Below are 19255 nucleotides of genomic sequence, written 5' to 3'. Positions count from 1 at the left end.
CTCCTATTGGCTGACTCCACCCACCATATGATCCCTGTCCAATAGGAGTATTATCTGAGCTGAATCAGGTGAGGGACAATAAATAAAACATCATGTGGACACTTGGCTGGAGCCAGAAACACACCAGAGGTTATTTTAGTTCAAGCGCCACATGTGTATCTGGCTGCAGCCATTCCAAGGGTTATCGTTGCACATTAAAACAGTTATAATCAGACAATTACACATGGATTATTACAGGGCAACCACAATGCAATGTAACTGGGGTTACTAGAAGACAAGTAGAGATGGTTGAGCTAGATTAGAAGAACATGATCATCTTGACAATTACAGCCCGACCGATATGTTTTTTGTGGTCTGATACAATTATTTGGGGGACAAAATTATAATATTGGTGAACCGATATATCGTTTGGCTCAATTGACAATCTCCATGGACCTTGACTGGTCCCATACAGTGTGTGCTGTAGCCAACTCTTCTAACCCTAGGGCTGCGTTTACACAGGTTGATCATTTTCTGATCTTTTTCCACTTTAATTGCTCCTTTGACCGATCAGATCAGCTCTTCTGTCAATAATTGGGCAAAAGATCAGAATTGGGCTGCCTGTGTAAATGCAGCATAACAAACACAGAAAGTTGGCTAAAGCACAAACAGACTGGACCACCAGGCTAACAGGGGCCATTGGAGTTGAGACAAGGTTCATACCGTGTCTTTCTGGGCCCTCATGGAGACAATCTGTAGTTCACTGTACTGTAGGTCCTTGGCTGGGTTCTTCAGCTCTCTGTGGTGCTCACTGGTGCAAGACAGGAGTAATGGATTAGCATCACACACATTGTAACGTGATTGTGTGTGGGTGTGCAGTAGTGAGTGTATGTGTGAATGAGAGGGTGTTTGTCCATAGTGCAGAAATTACCTCAGGAGGAAAAACGACCGTGAACACTTTCTTCCACAGATCTAGAGGGTTTTTAGCATGCAGAGTCCCAATGTCAACATCATTAATTGGGGGAGAACCTGGGAAGTAGAGTGAGATCAAGTGTATCATATTAAAATAACAGATACAGTAAGACCAAGGAGCTGATCGTGGACTACGTGGGGTGCACACCCCCATCCACGTCAAACAGGGCCGCAATTTGGCATGGTCCCTCAGATCCTCAGGAACCTTTACAGCTGCACCATCGATAGTATCCTGACTGGTTCTATCACCACTTGGTATGTCAACTGCACTGCCCTCAACCGGAAGGCCCTACAGTGGGTGATGCAGACGGCCCAGTGCGTCCTTGGGGAGCGAGCTCCTAGCCATACAGGACGTACATGACAGGCGGTGTGTGAGAAAGGCCCCAAAAAATTGCCAAAGACCCCAGCCACCCCAGACATGGACCGTTCTCCATGCTGCCGTCCGGCAGCCTGTGCTAGTTCATCAAGGCTCAGACCAACTCCTATACAACTTCTATTCCCTGGCCATAAGATGGCTGACAACTACTGCTTTCTCTCTCTCACAGACTATCCACACTGACTCTATGCCCATTCACAGGTCTCTACCCACTGACACACACACACACACACACACACACACACACACACACACACACACACAAACACACACACACACACACACACACACAGCGCCAGTGACCGCTGCGCCATTCCTGCTACTGTTCACTATTACTCCTGTTTATATGTATATATTACTATATTACCATAAGTATTTATATATTCCCACTACCAGTCACTTTTCAGCCCTGTTTACATGTATATCCTACTACCAGTCACTTTTTATGTATAAACCTACCTCAACCACTCCAGTACCCCTGCACACTGAATAAGGTACTGGCTCCGACCTCTCTATATTCACATTTTTTTTATGTTTTTCCCTCCTATTTTCTCTTATCTATATCATTAACACTATTACTGAATTGTTGGGACAGAGCTCTCAAGGTAAGAATTTCACAGTACTGTTTTACACCCGTTGTATCCCGTGCATGTGGCGAACAAACTTTGAAACTATCATGAACACTGTTGGAGCTAGGAATACAAGCATTTCGCTACACCCGCAATAATATCTGCTAAAAATGTAAAATAAATAAAAATAAAATTTTATTTGAACAGTACAGCACTAACACTGCAGTACTAAATGTTACCACAAGGGGAGGCTAGACAACACAGTTCACATATCTGGCTGATGAGTCCATTCCAGCAGGAATGATCGGAGGCTTACTGAGATCGGAGGACATGGATTTCCTGTCAGAATAGCAGGAAACATATAAATCTGTGTTGATGTTGAATGACAGTTGTAATTCAATATACTGGGCCTAAGTATTGTGCTCTCAAATGTTCTGAAACATTCACCAACTGTGGCATTGATAGACGGAGGTAAAAAAAATATAAAAAATAAAGTTATCTTACCCATTTTCTGTCCCAAATGCTAGTTGTGTGAATAAGCTCTTAGTTTTGGACATGAAGCTCTCAGACTTGCTACTGTTGAACAGCAGGTGGAAGGATGGACAGATGTTGAGGCAAAGAGAATAGACCAATGAACAGTAGATTTAAAGACAGCGTTGTGTGATTAAACTTACTGTACCAAAATACTCATTGCATTTGAGATACTTGTTTGATATAGCCTACAGTGAAATACTGATATGCAAAGACACATTGGCAATGGGGTTGATGACTATTAGGCCTACAGGTCTTACCATCAAAGAAGCTGCGTAGTAATGGGCAATAAACCAAAGGGTGTTGCAGATCACTTTCCTCTCCTCTGAGTCAAAGTCCTACAATGAAGATGTATTTATCCATCAATATGATCACTTTTCACAAAACATGAAATCAATAGAAATAGCCGACAATTGAAAACACAAATCTTAACAACTAGATTCTTCAGGGTGAATATTGTTTTTCAATGCCTTTAAGCTGAGTGGTAGAAGTATAAAACACATCTCACCTGAAAGATATTAAACTTGCTGCCGAAAATCAGGAGTGGAACAGAGAAGGGGTTGATCGGCTCTCTGTCCTAACGACTGGGCCAATTGTGCATCGCCCTATGGGAATCACCAATCACATCCGGTTGAACTACAGCCTGGAATCGAATCAGGGTTTGAGGTGATGCCTCTAGCACTGAGATGCAGTGCCTTAGACCGCTGCGGCCACTCGGGATCCCCAAATCTGGTTTCTTCATCTGCAAGTTTCAAAAAAATTGCGGTCTAAAGAGTGTAAGGCTGAACTGAGTTATTGTACACGCGCACTTCACAGAGTAGGCGTTCCCTAATGGAAATATGCAACTTCATGATGGAATGTATGGGATTAGAATGAAGACAGAACTACTTGAGTTTGTATTTAGAATTTCGTGGTCCACATTGAGATGCGTTGTTGCAAGTACAATTCGCAAATGTGTAATTACATTTTTGCAAGCTTGTGTCATGATGTGTGAAAGATTTAACAACGGTGTAACCTGATATTTGAATACATTAAATAAGATTTGCAAGTATTATCTATTTTCAGAATCAGAATTATTAAATCCATTTACGAGTATGAATATTCTGCTGTGAATCAAAAATACACTTGCAGATTTAGAATCTACGAGCGCTCAGAGTTCTGTCACTGTTGTCACGTTACCAAGAGATATTTAAATTTGTAAAATGTTTTGTAAATTTGTAGATATTTGCAAGTGGAAATGTGATTGGTTGGTACTCTGGATCTTTTACTCCTGACCAATCACTCCCCTCTGCCGAAACTGCCTAACCATTGGCTGGATTGTTCCTTCAATCAAATCTCAGGAAGTAGCTCCAAATATGTGCAAGAGTGGATGAGGCAAATTAAACGAAAACTATCTACTTGAAAGTATTCGTCTCTTTTATCTGTGTACATCCATTTTTTGTGTGTGAAAAGGCATGGCAGTAGTTTGTTTATCATGTCGAATATAATGGTACATTTCAGACGAACTTCAGACCAGTGTTAACAAGCTGTTCTCTGACATTCGTCCTAGTTTTACTATCAACTGGCTAGCTTTATCAGGCAGCAAGGGTAAAATTAATATACAGTACCAGTCAAAAGTTTGGACACACCTACTCATTCCAGTTTTTCTTTAATTTACTATTTTCTACATTGTAGAAAAAGAGTGAAGACATCAAAACTATGAAATAACACATATGGAATTATCTAGTAACCAAAAAAGTGTTAAACACATCAAAATATATTTTATATTATTCTAAGTAGCCGCCTTAATGACAGTTCAAAATGCAGAAATACAAATTGTTGAAACTGTTTGCTCCCCTTTCTACCAGATGTGACATATAGGTCACATTGCATAACTATTGCTAGGTGTGTTTATTTATTTTATAAATATGTTATTTGGGGTCCCCTTGGCCAGTCCTAGTCACTGCTTCATTTTCATTCAAGGAAAACTGGGTCCATGGAATAAAATGGTAATAGTTCAATAAGTAAAAACAGTATCAACAATCTTTTGACAAACAATCTATGTTCAGTCCGTTTGTAGATGCTAAGTTGGTTTGGTGTTTGTAAAGGACCTTTAAAGGACAACCACACCTCAAGTATTCCAGACCGCTCTGCCTGTTTTAAAGTTTGAATGGCATTTCTATCTTAATGAATTGGATACCAACCTGTTTTGTTTCTCCAGCTAAAAGAAATGTCAATCGGGGATGGATCAACACTTTTTATTTTATTGAAAATAAGTAACATATGTAAAATAACCAAAAACATAAAACACATGAATTGCAACAACAAAATACATTGAATGAACAACAAAATAAATAAAGTTGTGGTTTATACAAAACATGAAACAGAAAAGTAAAACACTGATAAGATAACAGATGTGTAAACTTTAAAAATAACCCCCCAAAATGTGTACTGAGCACTTAATTCTTACCATTGCTTTCTTTTTTTAAATGTCATATACTGACAAACATGAAGGTTATGGTTAAGATAGTGTACTGAGAATAGCTACACAGAGGCAAGGCATCTACTTCTGATATCTGTTGTTGAATTTAGGTTTTTGGTTTTGTCCTTTTGTATCCAAAAACCACTCGTGGTGACACTTGAAGAGCCTTTGACACATTTCATATGTGCAAAATTATATAATTTCAGCCCACTACTTGATGATTACTCATAATTTTAAAAGAATGCCATTCTACTATTCAAACTGGGCACTTAGTGACATCAAAAGTCTATATACAAAGCAGAAAAGATGGAGAGCATGTCTTCTGGTACCTAACTTCACTATTGCTTAAGTGTCTAAATACTGTTCCACTATCTTGAATTATTTTATACTACAACACATAACTTTACATGGAAAGGCTTGTACAATGGTCAGGCTAACCCTCCAAAAAGGAACTACAGAGAAGCAGCAAACTCAACGAGGAGGTCTAGGTCTATACACACATACCGTATGAGTACATAAAAACATCCTCCCTTATGGAAATGTAGAAGAGTGAGCGATTCAATGTCAGTAAAAGGCTTGCCAAAGAAATCAAATGACTTTATGATCATCATTCATACGTGAAGTAATGACAGTGGCCACAGCGAATGACGCTTTGACAGTAAAGCTCTTTGCAGTCATGTTGTCTGATACAATTTCAAAAAGTCCTTGTAAATAAACACTAAACAGACAGAGGCCCCTTTGAAAGAAGACCCACCAGCTTTCTCCAACCAAGGCCATTCAGGGTGGACATCTTGTAAACTATTATGGAGTCCAGAACAAGAGCATGTTACTGTATGAAGTGTTACAGTAAATAAGGCTGATTCAAAAAAGCCAAAGCTGAAACAAATAGGGACATAGTCAGATTTTCGTTTCCACTTCCAGTTTGCAAAGACACCACATATCAAGTAATGCAAATCATATGAAATATGTCACTCAGGTCAAGGCCCAGGCTTAGGCTGCATACAAGCAGCACTGTACTGTAACATAGTTTAAAATTGTACTGTAATATAGTCTAAAACCGTTTCAAACAGTATCAAAATGGTTTTGTGTGAATTGCATATCACCATAACAATCTATTTGATTCGCTGGGTACATAATTGCTCAGAAAAGTTGAAATTCAGTATTTTAGTCAAATGTGTGCAGAAAACAGATAGAAAACATATTACCAGCAAAACAGATAAATTGCCATTCAAAATACAATTATGTAACATTTCTTGAGTTTGCTCCACAGTACACTTATTTCACTTCAGGAAACTTGGCTCACATAAAAAAAAAATCTGTACTGTTAGCTTTGGTAAGTTTGAATTACTATAGTAAAAGAAGAACATTTGTTTCCTGAAAGCAATTGTTTTCATACAATCGACAACTCCTACTAAATTAGTATGATTAATTACGATGACACAAACAAGTTTTCCGAAAGAGAACGCTCTACTCAGTCGATCTTGTTCCTAAATGTCAATGCTACTTGTTGCGACACAAATACAAAGTGTTCACTGTTTAGCTGGTGCCAGTACGAAGGGTAAGAAGAAAGATGGGGAGGCACTCTAGAAGTTGTCTTTACCACAGGGTGTGTCTGTGGCCAGTTTGCATAGAGGAGGATGGTAACCAAACTCCAGAATGCAAATATGCCTGGCTAGAGTTCGACCACACACATTGCTGACTGCCACTCCTCTGTGTGTATCGATTGATGCGAGCTGCTTGACTTAGTGGTGTTGTTCATGTCCATTGACATTAATAAATAATATGCCATTTAGCAGACACTTAGTCATGCGTGCATGACTGTACGTCTAAAGAGAAGGGAAGAAATCCTGCTTAAGGCCTGTCCTGTTGGGTTCTGACATACAGTAGACTATAGGGTGGTGGATCTTCATTCAGAAAGAGGGGAAATTGTTCTTTGAGGCGGGTGTTCTACATATGAAGCTGCGCAGAGGGTGTGAATGTCACTTCTGGGGGATGGCACTCTCTTCTCCACTGGGGTGGATGCGGTTGAATTGCAGGCCTCCCAGGTCTCTGGCTGACCCAGACCCTGACCCCTCAGTGGGGGCTGAGGAGGCGGTGTTGCCCCTGGCTGAGGCTGTGGGGCCTGGGAGGGCCTCCTGGGGCCCCTGAGAACCAGGAGTGGGCTTGGGTGTAAGGGGGCTGGTCAGGCAAAGGCTGCTCAGGGCATCCAGGGTGCCGTCAGGGTCCACCATTACATTTATCACTGAATGAGAAATACAGGAGATTGGTTCAAATGGGGGAGCTTGTGTTCGATTGGGATCATACAGTATATGATAAAGCAAGTGGAATGTATATAGTGAAACCTAATGTGTTTATAAGTCTGGATCTATTTGCAATACTACTGCCCACAGAGTCTTCTTAGTGGTAGTCTACCATGCTATCTTACCTTGTAGCTGCTTCTCCACTCTCTTCAGCTCCACGAGGATAGAGGAGATCTGCTGTTCCAGGAGAGAAAAGGGGAAGGCAGGGACACGAGAGAGGAATAAAAGGTTGCTTCATTATGACAATTTATTTATAAAAATAAATAAGGAAAAAATACATTTATAACCCGTTTCTTCCTTACCTTGTTAGAGGTTTTGAGAAGTGGTATGTCGCTCTCAGATCGGAGTTTGCTCTCAATCTCATCCCAATTCCTGTCCTTGTCTTTGAACAATATTCTGGAAAAATCATAGACCATGAAGTTGCTTTGTTTAATATCTCCTTGATCTCTTGTGAATGTCAGATATACAGATATAAACAACTTAAAGAGCTTGATTGTTACCGTATTTTTCCTGCTGTTTTGTCAACAGACTGCCTGATTTTAGCTGACAGCTGAGAGACAGATGTGAGCAGCAGACTGTCCACCACCGCCTCATCCCTGTTCCATGTGCGTCTGCGGAGGGCAGAGTGGGAGTCCAGGCTGTCTGGGGCGCGGGGACGGAGCTCCACAGGGCGTCCGTTTATCTCAGGGGCCTTGTTCTGCACCATGGGAGGGATCTTCCTGAAGTTGAGGCTCTCGTCAAACACACGGTCAACCAGCTGTGAGGGGCAGAGGAAGACCTTGTTAGTTATATGGGGCAGCTATATGATTGTTAACCATGAATGGAACATTTATACTGTATCTTCTCTGTATGAATGTATGTATGCTATGGCCATGCTACAGATTAACTAGGTTATCATAGTTATGAGTTACATAGTTATGAATTAGGTATTAAAGAAGTTGGCAGGGAAAGATCAATGAAAGCTTGTTAAGAGAATGCAAATACACCTTTTAGTCATATCTGATCAGTATACAGCAGGTATACTCAAAATGGGATACAAGAAATGCCAGTTCACAGTCCACAACTTCGGCAGCAGATCAAAGATAAGGCGACGCTGAAGCAGAAGCCATTGAGCGTTAGTAGTTTAGAAAAGGAAGGAAGGAAGTTAGGAGAGAATAAAGTAAATGTCAAGCACCTTTTGCTTGCCCTCCTGCGTGCGGCCTACCTCTTCGCGGGTATCGATGGCGGAGCCGGGCGTCGTGGCGGCGGTGCTGACCGTGGTGCTGGGAGCCGTTCCAGAGGAGCTGACCGAGTCGATCTCTCCGGCCACGTCGTGGATCTCCCGGGCGAGGATGGCCAGGTCCTTGGCCAGGTCTTGACTGATCCTACGCACACAGGGAAATAACCTATGATACATCAGACGGGCTGCTGGAACTGGGCAGAGAGTGACACTTCAATAAATCAGTACACACAAACAGATGTCTCACAATGATATAAACCAAGACTACTCATTAGACATTGAGAAACAGCTGCATATCAGGCTTAACAAAAAGCAATTAGTTTAATGTAGAATTAACTGACACAGCACAACTCATAGAACAATTGTACATACTGTCCACTAGATGGAGGTAGGACCATTTTCAATGTGAATTAACAATATTCACTTGTAAATGATCACATCCTTTACAAGCATTTTATGCAAGGAACCTGAACTTCAAAAATGCTTCACTAAGAGCTGCTTACGATAACCTAATATTGTCCTCCATTACTTTAAATGTCCTTGTCTGATGCGTAAGAAAGTCCTTGTGCTTGCTCTATGAGGCTGGTTGAATCAATCCTTTTCTCACTGCTGTCTGCTCAGTTCAGTCTCCCTGTGACTACTAGGTCAAGTGGAAGATATGCAGGAAGAGGAGGGGTGCAGGGAAGAGGAGAGAGACCGTGACGGATGATAAACCAACCTTTCCATGCAGGAGAACACAGGAGCTCTATGTCTAAGATGGTATGGTTCTATCTCATGACCACCATACTGTGTGAAAGTCCCTGCTGAGTCGGGAACCATTTATTACAGCTTCACAGAACAGAGTCAGTTAGAGTGGACTTACTAAAGATGATCGTTGTTTGATCAGAGAGAAAACACTAAGCCATTCATTGGGCAGCCCTATCTACAGATAGTTTCTTATTTGCCAATTGTGCCATGTCCATGAGGCATATAAAGTGAACTGAACTTCCTTGTGGATTCAAATAACAAATATTTGTGATATGAATAAGTAAAAGTAGATGGATTCTTGTGTGTGTGTTTGTGTGTCCCCCAGCTAGCACATTCGGTTCCATGGAAGTTGTGGGAACTTATGTTTTTTGTTTCCCATTAGTTCTGGGAATGAAGCCATAAGTTTCCAGACCGGTAAAACTGAACGTTTTTTCAATGAACATTTTGCCTGTTCTGGGAGTGTACATTTTTAGGTTGCAGGGAGGTTCTGACAACTATTTACTATGGTTCCCTGAAAGTTTACGTTCTGAGAACGAAAATGAAAAAGGTAATTAAATAATGTTCTGAAAACATGTTTCAATAATGCTTTTAATAATGCTGTTAGCTTAGTTTGGGTTAACTGTTTTGAACTCCATGTACAGATAGGGCACATGGAAATGAATTTGCTTAGGCATCAGTCATATTGATTTTTTTATTGTGGCACTGTGTCGGTGAGATTCAAACCTATGATCTTCTATTATCTATCCATGGAATTAGTCCACTGCGCCACCAGGATGGAGCTCACATGTCATGTTTTTTAAATTCATACAAAGATGTTCATTTTAGTCTATTCAAACAGACCCCATTTTAAAGGAAACAATCACTCATTGAGATCAGGCGTGGCCAATTAGTGGGGGCAGCCAACTCACCTGAACACACTTAACAACATAGATGGGAATTTCAGTACTTCAGCATAACGTTTTCTACAGGTTTCCTTATGGTTCTATTTAAAGTCATGTTCTCAAATTGTTCTGAGAATGTTAAGAAACACCTTTCTTCTGTGGGAATTTCAGTTCTTCAGCATAATGTTTTCTGCAAGTTTCTCAGAACACAAAAAACATTAGTAACGCTCAAAGAACGTTCTAAGAATGTTATTTAAAAATATGCATTCCGCTCTCAGCTTCAACAAAACTCTTTCTATCTTCTAAGAAACATATGGTTCTCAGAACATTATGTACTAGCTGGGTATCCTGTACCATTCCCAGAACGTTGTGGGAAGGTTGTATGCAAAATAACCATAGGACAGCCACGCCCTCACCAAGCTCTAAGAAACATATGGCTCCTAGAACATTATGCGCTAGCTGAGGTGTGTGTATATGTGTTTGTGTATGTACCCGTGCAGTCTTGTGTATGCATGTGTGAGTATGTGTAAGTCGGAGAAGATGAGTACCTGGCAATCTCCTCGCTGTGAGCAGTCCAGTCCTTGATGTACTCCTCCTGCTCTCTCATGCGATGTTTGAGGACCATGCCTCCAGGGCCAACCTGACCAGAGTTAAGGCTGCTGGTGGAGCCCCCTAGTCTGGTACCCCTCAGGACCGAGTGGGGGCGCAGGGTGCGCCCAGGTTTGGGGGAGTTCCTGTTGGAGCCAAACTCCTCCTCTGAGGTGGATCCGTACTCTGGGGGCAGCCGTCTCCACCTGTTAGAGGCTAAGGTCAGGGAGAAAGATATAGTTATCAAGAGATCATTTCTGTTTTGTTTGAAGTTATTTCACTCACTCAGGAAGCACCGGATGCTCACAGTGTCTAAAGCATTCTATCTTAAAGTTAAAGCCAAGCAGATTTCTGTAACTCTGACCTCTAGACAAATCATAGACAATATATTCTATAGGCTGATAGCCTGACATGAGGCTGGTGGAATGTAGGCTGATACCCTGACATAAGGCTGGTGGAATATAGGCTGATAGCCTGACATGAGGCTGGTGGAATGTAGGCTGATACCCTGACATAAGGCTGGAGGAATGTAGGCTGATAGCCTGACATAAGGCTGGTGGAATGTAGGCTGATAGCCTGACATGAGGCTGGTGGAATGTAGGCTGATAGCCTGACATGAGGCTGGTGGAATGTAGGCTGATAGCCTGACATGAGGCTGGTGGAATGTAGGCTGATGGAGCCTGACATGAGGCTGGTGGAATGTAGGCTGATAGCCTGACGTGACATGGGCTGGTGGAATGTAGGCTGATACCCTGACATGAGGCTGGTGGAATGTAGGCTGATAGCCTGACATGAGGCTGGTGGAATGTAGGCTGATAGCCTGACATGAGGCTGGTGGAATGTAGGCTGATAGCCTGACATGAGGCTGGTGGAATGTAGGCTGATAGCCTGACATGAGGCTGGTGGAATGTAGGCTGATAGCCTGACATGAGGCTGGTGGAATGTAGGCTGATACCCTGACATAAGGCTGGTGGAATGTAGGCTGATAGCCTGACATGAGGCTGGTGGAATGTAGGCTGATACCCTGACATAAGGCTGGTGGAATGTAGGCTGATAGCCTGACATGAGGCTGGTGGAAAGTGGTCTGATAGTGGAAATGTATATGGTTTTAACAGTGGCACATAATCAAGGTATACTACTTGCTCTCTCCCTCTAGCTAGACAATATTAACATATATTGTTATAGTAAGTTATGGTATTGTCGGAAGTGGCCACAGTGTCCCCCGACCCCCTTGACTCAGCCTCCAGTATATATGCTGTAATAGTCTATGTGCCAGGGGGCTAGGGTCAGTAATTCTCCTGTTTTATCTGGTGTCCTGTGTGAATTTAAGTATACTTCATCATTATCTCTTTGTTTCTCTCTCCCTCCCTTATAATCTTATAATCTCCACCTGCATAGCCAGAAGAGGACTGGCCATCCCTCAGAGCCTGGTTAGTCTCTAGGTTTCTTCCTAGGTACCCGTCTTTCTAGGGGAGTTTTTCCTAGCCACCGTGGTTCTACATCTGCATTACTTGCTGTTCGGGGTTTAAGGCTGAATTTCTGTATAAGCACTTTGTGAAATCTGCTGATGTAAAAAGGGCTTTATAAATACATTTGATTGATTGTAATGTATCTTCCTAGGTAGGCCTGAATCCAGTGCTTGACTGTCTCAGTTTCCTGTTTCCAGTGACAACACTCTTTAAAAAAAAGTTGCTCTCTAGAACCTAAAAGGGTTATTCAGCTGTCCCCATAGGAGAACCCTTTGAAGAGCCATTTTTGGTTCCAGGTAGAACCATTTTGGGTTCCTTGTAGAAACATTTCCACAGAGGGTTATATTGTACATGGAACCAAAAAGAGTTCTACCTGGAACCAAAAAGGGTTCTCCTAAGAGTGTACTGCTCTGTTAGAAGGTGAGGTTACTGCCACACTCATGGTGGATTAGTTACTCATCTTAGGGAATGTGTTAAGCCATCCCACTGGGCAAAAAACTGGTTGAATCAACGTTGTTTCCTCATCATTTCAAACAACAAAAAATCGGTGTGATAATGTTGAATCAACATGGAAAACTGATTAGATTTGCAAAAAGTATTTTTTCCCCCAACTTTGAACCTAAATCCAATAACACAGTGATTTTTTGTTTGTTTGTTGATTTCACATTGAATTCACGTTAGCTGACAACTCAATCAAATGTCAAATTAAAAATAGATGTTGAACTGATGTCTGTACCCAGTGGGATCACAATGTTACATCTGCGCCTAATGGCCTAATGTAGCCTGTACATGGATGACCTAATGCTCTCTCTAGATTTCAAATATATCAATTGGATTCACTGCAATAACATTTTACTTAACTACATGACAAGTTCTAAAATGCTATGACAATGTCTTAAATTAATATTTCCACTAGGCGGAGTACAGCCACCTATAACACAATCCAGCGCTGCCCACAACATTTGCTCGTCTTGCATCAGCAATGATGTTAGGTTGGCTCAGTAACACTTGATGTAATCATTTTGGCTTTGTAACTCTTAGCTTATTGGCAATTAAGACTGAATAAAAGATTGGTCAGCTTTTGGCCAATAAGAGGGTTTGGGCAAATAACAATTCACTTCTATCCAATTTGAAACTTGTGTCCATAGTAATTTAGGGTACCTCTACATCTAACAGACATAAACAGTTCCAATAAGATATAAGGTTGGAGTAGAGCATTAGGGTTATCATTGTAGTGGCAGGTTAACACACCACACTAAACACACCACACTGAACGCACCACACTAAACACACCACACTAAACACACACACACACAAAGCTCTCTCTGGTACAGTACCCATGAGCTCCTCCTCTGAAGGCTGAGGCTCAGGCTCAGGCTGAGGGCTCTCTGAACAGGACAGACAGCCAGACAATGAGAGTGATTTACACTGATCACAACACACACATGGACAAGGACAAACAATGACCAAGAAAGGACAAGAAGCTACCCAAAAACTGCAATGATGTAATCGTGGAAAAATCCTAAACATTCCTTTACACCAGAATGGGGGGGAAACAAAGGGCTGGGAAAAGAACACACATAGCATTTGACTTGCTCCTTTACCCCTTAACTGTTTTTTTTACATTAAATAATAGAATACTGAATGTTTCAAGCTGTACCTTATATCAGAGGGAATGTATCAGAGATGAGAGCAGGATCTCACCTGAGGGAGTGCTGTGGATGGAGGGGCTGATTCTGGACTTGGCCTCAGTCAGCTTGGACACACTGTTGGCCCTCATGCGAGGAGCCATTTTGTTGTCGGTGGGGGTGGAGGAGCGGAGTCCCAGACGCAGGGCGGTCTCTGCAGACAGGCGAGGGGAGGAGGTGCTGCTCCGGCCCACAGTACACTCTGAGTCACTACGGGCCGAGATGGAGCCCAGCCGCGTCCTCCTGGGCTGGGCCAGCATGTCCAGCCGCGAGGGGCCTTTACGACCAGACGGAGGCTTGGATGTGGAACTGGTGGTGGACACCTCGGAGGCCACAGACATCCTGTCTGCATCAGGCAGGTCCGTGTCGGACGTGTCCCCCAGCCGGGCCCGGCGGAGCAGGGACGTTCTGGTAGGCCGTGGCTGGGGCAGAGAGGCCTGTTTCCCCAGAGAGGAAGCTGTGGCGGCCTGGAGGGTCTTACTGGACTTACTGGAGCTGGTCTTGCTGCTGGATTTGGCCTCCAGTTTTGAATGTAGCAGGTCATCCGTAGAGGTGAAGTGGCTGCGGCCGTACGAGCGACTATACAAACTCTCCTGGTCAGAGGAGAGGATGTCAGAGATGGGGAAAGACGAGGTCTGATCGTCATCCGTGAGGTCCTGGGATGGTTGGCGTGACCGCGAGGAGGCAGGCTGGACGGAGCGGCGGACATCTGGCTGGCTGGGATCAGTTCTGGTCTTGGTCTTTCTCTCCAGGCGCTCGCGGGCGTTGGTGCTGGCAGCGGTTTTGGAGGTTGAGCTCAGGTTGCTCTTCTCCTTGTGCAGGCTGCTTAGGGAGCGGCGTTTCTGGTGGGCTGCTTTCTTCTCTCCCTCCCCTGCCACCTGGCTATAGGTGCTGGCCGTGTCCACGTCTGACTCGGGGGAGATGGAACCTGCCCGGTTGGCTCTGTCCAGCTTGTTCTCGTCCCTCAGCTTGGCCTCCAGGAAGGCCATGACAGCCTCTGTGTCCTTCAGCAGGGTGGCTGTGTCCATGCTGCCCACAGAGTCGCTGCGCTCGCGGCCCAGGACACCAGCACCACATTTGATCCGGGGGATCAGCTCAATTGGCACCACACCACTGGGCTTCTCGATGGTGAAACTGCCCTGGCGAACCAAAGGTTTGCCCCCTGACTTCTCCCCCCCGTCCACTCCTTCTTTGATGTGGTGCTGAATCCTGTCCTCCGCCCGCCTCCTTCTCTCCTCGGACCTCTTCTCACTGCTGCTCATAGGTCTAAGAGGGGGCTTGGAGGAGGCCTGTAGCGGGGCCTTGGTCTGTTTCTGTTTGCCCTTCATCATATCCCCCTCCTCTATGGAGGTAAAGCACGCCCCGTCTCCTTTATGCTCCACCTGGCTCTTCTCCTGGGGCTCCGTGTCCTGTTTCTCTCCGATCTCTGAGCGATGCAGGCCTAGGCCGGACAAGCTCTTCCCTGGCTTAGCCCGGGGGTCGTCGATAGGGAGCTGGGGGAGGGTCCTGCGTTTGCGCTCTGTGAGACTGGAGGTGGCAGAGCTGGCGCTTCGGATGGACACGCCCGACTCAAAGGCATCCGCTTCTGGCAGAAATAAACAAAAATAGTAAAGCTACATTTCTAGTTTTCTGCTATTATGTGAAGAAAATACACCTCACAAATACAGATGCAGATCCACATGATCCTGGTTTTGATAAATATAGGAGCCCTACTGTACCTCTCTGCTGATGGACGAAGGCAGGTGACTCAGCCCCAGACCCTTCTGGGTCAGTCCTGGTGTGGTTAGCAGATAGACTGGCCCACTGAGACACCCAGCGACTACTGCCCACTGCCACCGGGTTCTCAGACACACTCTGACGAGAGAGAGTGCGAGAGAGAGAGAGAGAGACAGTTATCCTAGTCTCTCTTGACAGACTCATGGCACTTCACCCCATTCAGAGATACAGCGGCTATGGGAAGAGACAGTTAACCTAGCAAATCAACACATCCCTGCTACTGGCCACATAGAGCTGGAGGGAGTATCCACATGTAGCAGGGAGGACACAGACCACAACTCTGCTGCCATTCATTCACCTCTGAATGGTCTTATGTTTCAGTGATGAGCCTGAAGAGTTAAATCATATTCATTATGTATTAGCTGATTCATATTTTAAACTAAGCATGGTCTAAGCAATGATCGGTCTCTGGCTATATCCGTTTTTATTAGTACACTCTAGTGCTACTGAGGAGAATATATTGTTTTCACAAAGCCAAAGTGTATTCCTTTGCATGGAGTCCTATCAGAAAGTCACAAGCTAAAGCAGAAATAGTAACTGAACAGAATAGCAGAAATAGTACTGAATATCGAGATCAGGGATCCACATAGACTATTGTAGCCTACTGTATATACAGTCTCCGTCCTCCCCTCGTGCCTGAATGGAACTTGCCTGGAGGGGGAAAGTGTCATTTCTCATCGCTCTATGAACTAGGTCAGGCCCTGAGTGGCCTACTCTGTCAATAACAAGGAAGTGGTCAAGTCAGGGAGTGCCTGGCTGACACAACTAGTCCACTACTCCCCTTCCAACAGACTCATCTTAATGCAATCAGGAGCTCCTGCTTTCCTCCATTTAGAGTAAATAGATATGCCATTTTAGACAGGCCTCTGTCACTCATTTCTGTTTTGTGCATCATTCCCCTCAGAACGCGAAAACAATGGGAGTTCTACTGGAAAATAAATGCTATTTTGGCATATTAACACTCAACAGTCTTCAGAGGCTGTCCCGTCCCTGAGAAGGAATCTGAGGGTCACAGAAAATGACAGCGAGCGACTCCACCCAAGTACGTCAGGGTCATAGTAATGAATCTCAGTAATGTTTACATTTCTCAAGCATCACATCACTGAATGAGATACAGTTGAAGTTTACATACACCTTAGACAAATACATTTACTCAGTTTTTCCCAATTCCTGACATTTAATCCTTGTAAAAATTCCCTGTTTTAGGTCAGTTAGGATCACCACTTTATATTAAGAATGTGAAATGTCAGAATAATAGTAGAGAGAATGATTAATTTCAGCTTTTATTTCTTTCATCACATTCCCAGTGGGTCAGAAGTTCACATACACTCAATTAGTATTTGGCAGCATTGCCTTTAAATGGTTTAACTTGGGTCAAACGTGTCGGGTAGCCTTCCACAAGCTTCCCACAATAAGTTGGTGAATTTTGGCACATTCCTCCGGACAGAGCTGATGTAACTGAGTCAGGTTAGTAGGCCTCCTTGCTCGCACATGCTTTTTCAGTTCTGCCCACAAATTTTCTATAGGATTGAGTTTATGGCTTTGTGATGGCCACTCCAATACCTAGACTTTGCTGTCCTTAAGCCATTTTGTCACAACTTTGGAAGTATGCTGGGGTTATTGTCCATTTGGAAGACCCATTAACGACCAAGCTTTAACTTCCTGACTGATGCCTTGAGATGTGGCTTCAATATATCCACATAATTTTCCTCCCTCATGACGCCATCTATTTTGTGAAGTACACCAGTCCCTCCTGCAGCAAAGCACCCCCACAACATGATGGGATGGTGTTCTTCGGCTTGCAAGCCTCCTCCTATTTCCTCCAAACATAACGATGGTCATTATGGCCAAACAGTTCTATTCTGGTTTCATCAGACCAGAGGACATTTCTCCAAAAGGTACAATCTTTGTCCCCATGTGCAGTTCAAACCGTAGTCTGGCTTTTTTATGGTGGTTTTGGAGCAGTGGCTTCTTCCTTGCTGAGCGGCCTTTCAGGTTATGTCGATATAGGACTCGTTTTACTGTGGATATAGATACTTTTGCACCTGTTTCCTCCAGCATCTTCACAAGGTCCTTTGCTGTTGTTCTGGGATTGATTTGCACTTTTCGCACCAAAGTACATTCATCTCTAGGAGACAGAACACATCTCCTTCCTAAGCGGTATGACGGCTGCGTGGTCCCATGGTGTTTATACTTGCGTACTATTGTTTGTACAGAGGAACATGGTACCTTCAGGTGTTTGGAAATTGCTCCCAAGGATGAACCAGAATTTTTTTCTGAGGTCTTGGCTGATTTCTTTTGATTTTCCCATGATGTCAAGCAAAGAGGCACTGAGTTTGAAGGAAGGCCTTGAAATACCTCGAATTGATTCAAATTATGTCAATTAGCCTATCAGAAGCTTCTAAATCCATGACATCCTTTTCTGGAATTTCCCAAGCTGTTTAAAGGCAAAGTCAACTTAGTGTATGTAAACTTCTGATCCACTGGAATTGTGATACAGTGAATTATAAGTGAAATAATCTGTCTGTAAACAATTGTTGGAAAAATTACTTGTGTCATGCACAAAGTAGATGTCCTAACCGACTATAGTTTGTTAACAAGAAATTTGTGGAGTGGTTGAAAAACGAGTTTTAATGACTCCAACTTAAGTGTATGTAAACTTCTGACTTCAACTGTAGATGCTATGGTGACTATGATGACTAAAAGCTGTGAGAGATTGGGTATAATAATGTGTGTCTCCATGGAAGGGGTGTTTTACCTCAGATGGAAGGCAGCTTGGTTTTTCAGTTTCTCCCGTCTCTGTGGTCTTCTTCCTCTCCTTCTTCTCCTTCCCTGCTTCTCCCTGTTGGTGTTCTACTGGTCCTGAGACAGACGGATCCTGGTTCTGCTCCACCCCAAACACCTGAGCATCAAGAAAATAAAGAGCTTGATGACTCATCACTGCCACTCACGGTAGTCTACTACATAGACAAAGGTGGCTGATATTGGACCAACAGGAGGGCCAGTTGGATCAAAGCACTGCCCCCACACACTTCACACATCCATAACGGCCATGTAAAAAGACAGAGAGCAGTGTGCCAATTACTGTGTCAGCTAATTATAGGAATTACCATCATCACACTTCTAGTTTAGAGAAGACTTCCCAGCCTATGCTCTAAATAAATCTGACAACCAATGCCCCACCCCCTCTCCACTTACTCCATGCCCCAATTGCCATCTTTTAAGTACCATATAAATATTTAATGAGTCAAAAATGACATCTCAGGGCTATATGTTTAAGAGTTTAAACAGCTTTTTGGGGGGAATCTTAAACCGGCAGTAAATCCTTACTTCTCTACTTCTGAGACTCGCCCTTTGAGAAATCTTTTCATTCAGCATGAGAAAGCACGCAGGCAGCTGTCACATAAGCAAACCGGTGGTTTTCTAAACTCCCTGGAGGACGATGGAATAATGGAGAGAGCTCGATGGTGAACCCATTAGATTCGCTCTACAGCGGTATGTAACATGTGGAATGCTGTGTTCAGAGTGAGCGCTAGCTTAGAGGCTAACCTTGTTTTGCAGCAAAGGTATTATGATCATAAACTAGTCCCTAGGTGTCAATAGAACAGTTCATTTGGAAGAAGGCGAGGATGGATGATGACACTTCTGCTCATCTTTTCTAAATTGTGTATGGTTAAGGGAGTTACTCATGAGTCTTAT

The 19255-nt window shown here is 43.5% G+C and overlaps 1 protein-coding gene and 1 long non-coding RNA gene across 11 annotated transcripts in view; both read right to left on the bottom strand.

Annotated features, from left to right (window-relative positions):
• Positions 1–2398: 2398 nt before the first annotated feature.
• On the bottom strand, positions 2399–3193 carry LOC112224019. The gene is made up of 3 exons (XR_002949408.1): positions 2936–3193; positions 2688–2765; positions 2399–2472 (listed from the first exon to the last, which is right to left on the bottom strand). It is a non-coding gene; the product is annotated as an uncharacterized LOC112224019 (long non-coding RNA).
• A 1456-nt stretch (positions 3194–4649) lies between these two features.
• Positions 4650–19255, bottom strand: part of cep170aa (centrosomal protein 170Aa) — a 68575-nt gene continuing 53969 nt past the window's right edge. For 3 of the 10 annotated variants that reach the window (XM_024388190.2, XM_024388199.2, XM_024388200.2), the window contains 10 exons: positions 18315–18458; positions 15499–15634; positions 13797–15365; positions 13430–13480; positions 10584–10839; positions 8363–8573; positions 7689–7945; positions 7491–7584; positions 7314–7365; positions 4650–7130 (listed from right to left, as the gene is read on the bottom strand). In XM_024388190.2, the coding sequence (XP_024243958.1) occupies positions 6868–7130; positions 7314–7365; positions 7491–7584; positions 7689–7945; positions 8363–8573; positions 10584–10839; positions 13430–13480; positions 13797–15365; positions 15499–15634; positions 18315–18458 (3033 nt within the window). In that variant the 3' untranslated portion in view covers positions 4650–6867. The remainder of the gene's footprint in view (positions 7131–7313; positions 7366–7490; positions 7585–7688; positions 7946–8362; positions 8574–10583; positions 10840–13429; positions 13481–13796; positions 15366–15498; positions 15635–18314; positions 18459–19255) is intronic. The other 7 variants (XM_024388193.2, XM_024388194.2, XM_024388191.2 and 4 more) reach the window with 7 other exon arrangements.

Source organism: Oncorhynchus tshawytscha, linkage group LG25 (assembly GCF_018296145.1).
Source record: "Oncorhynchus tshawytscha isolate Ot180627B linkage group LG25, Otsh_v2.0, whole genome shotgun sequence".
Classification (NCBI taxonomy): domain Eukaryota; kingdom Metazoa; phylum Chordata; class Actinopteri; order Salmoniformes; family Salmonidae; genus Oncorhynchus; species Oncorhynchus tshawytscha.
Note: the sequence above shows the minus strand (reverse complement) of the source record. Positions and strands in the feature narration are given on the sequence as shown.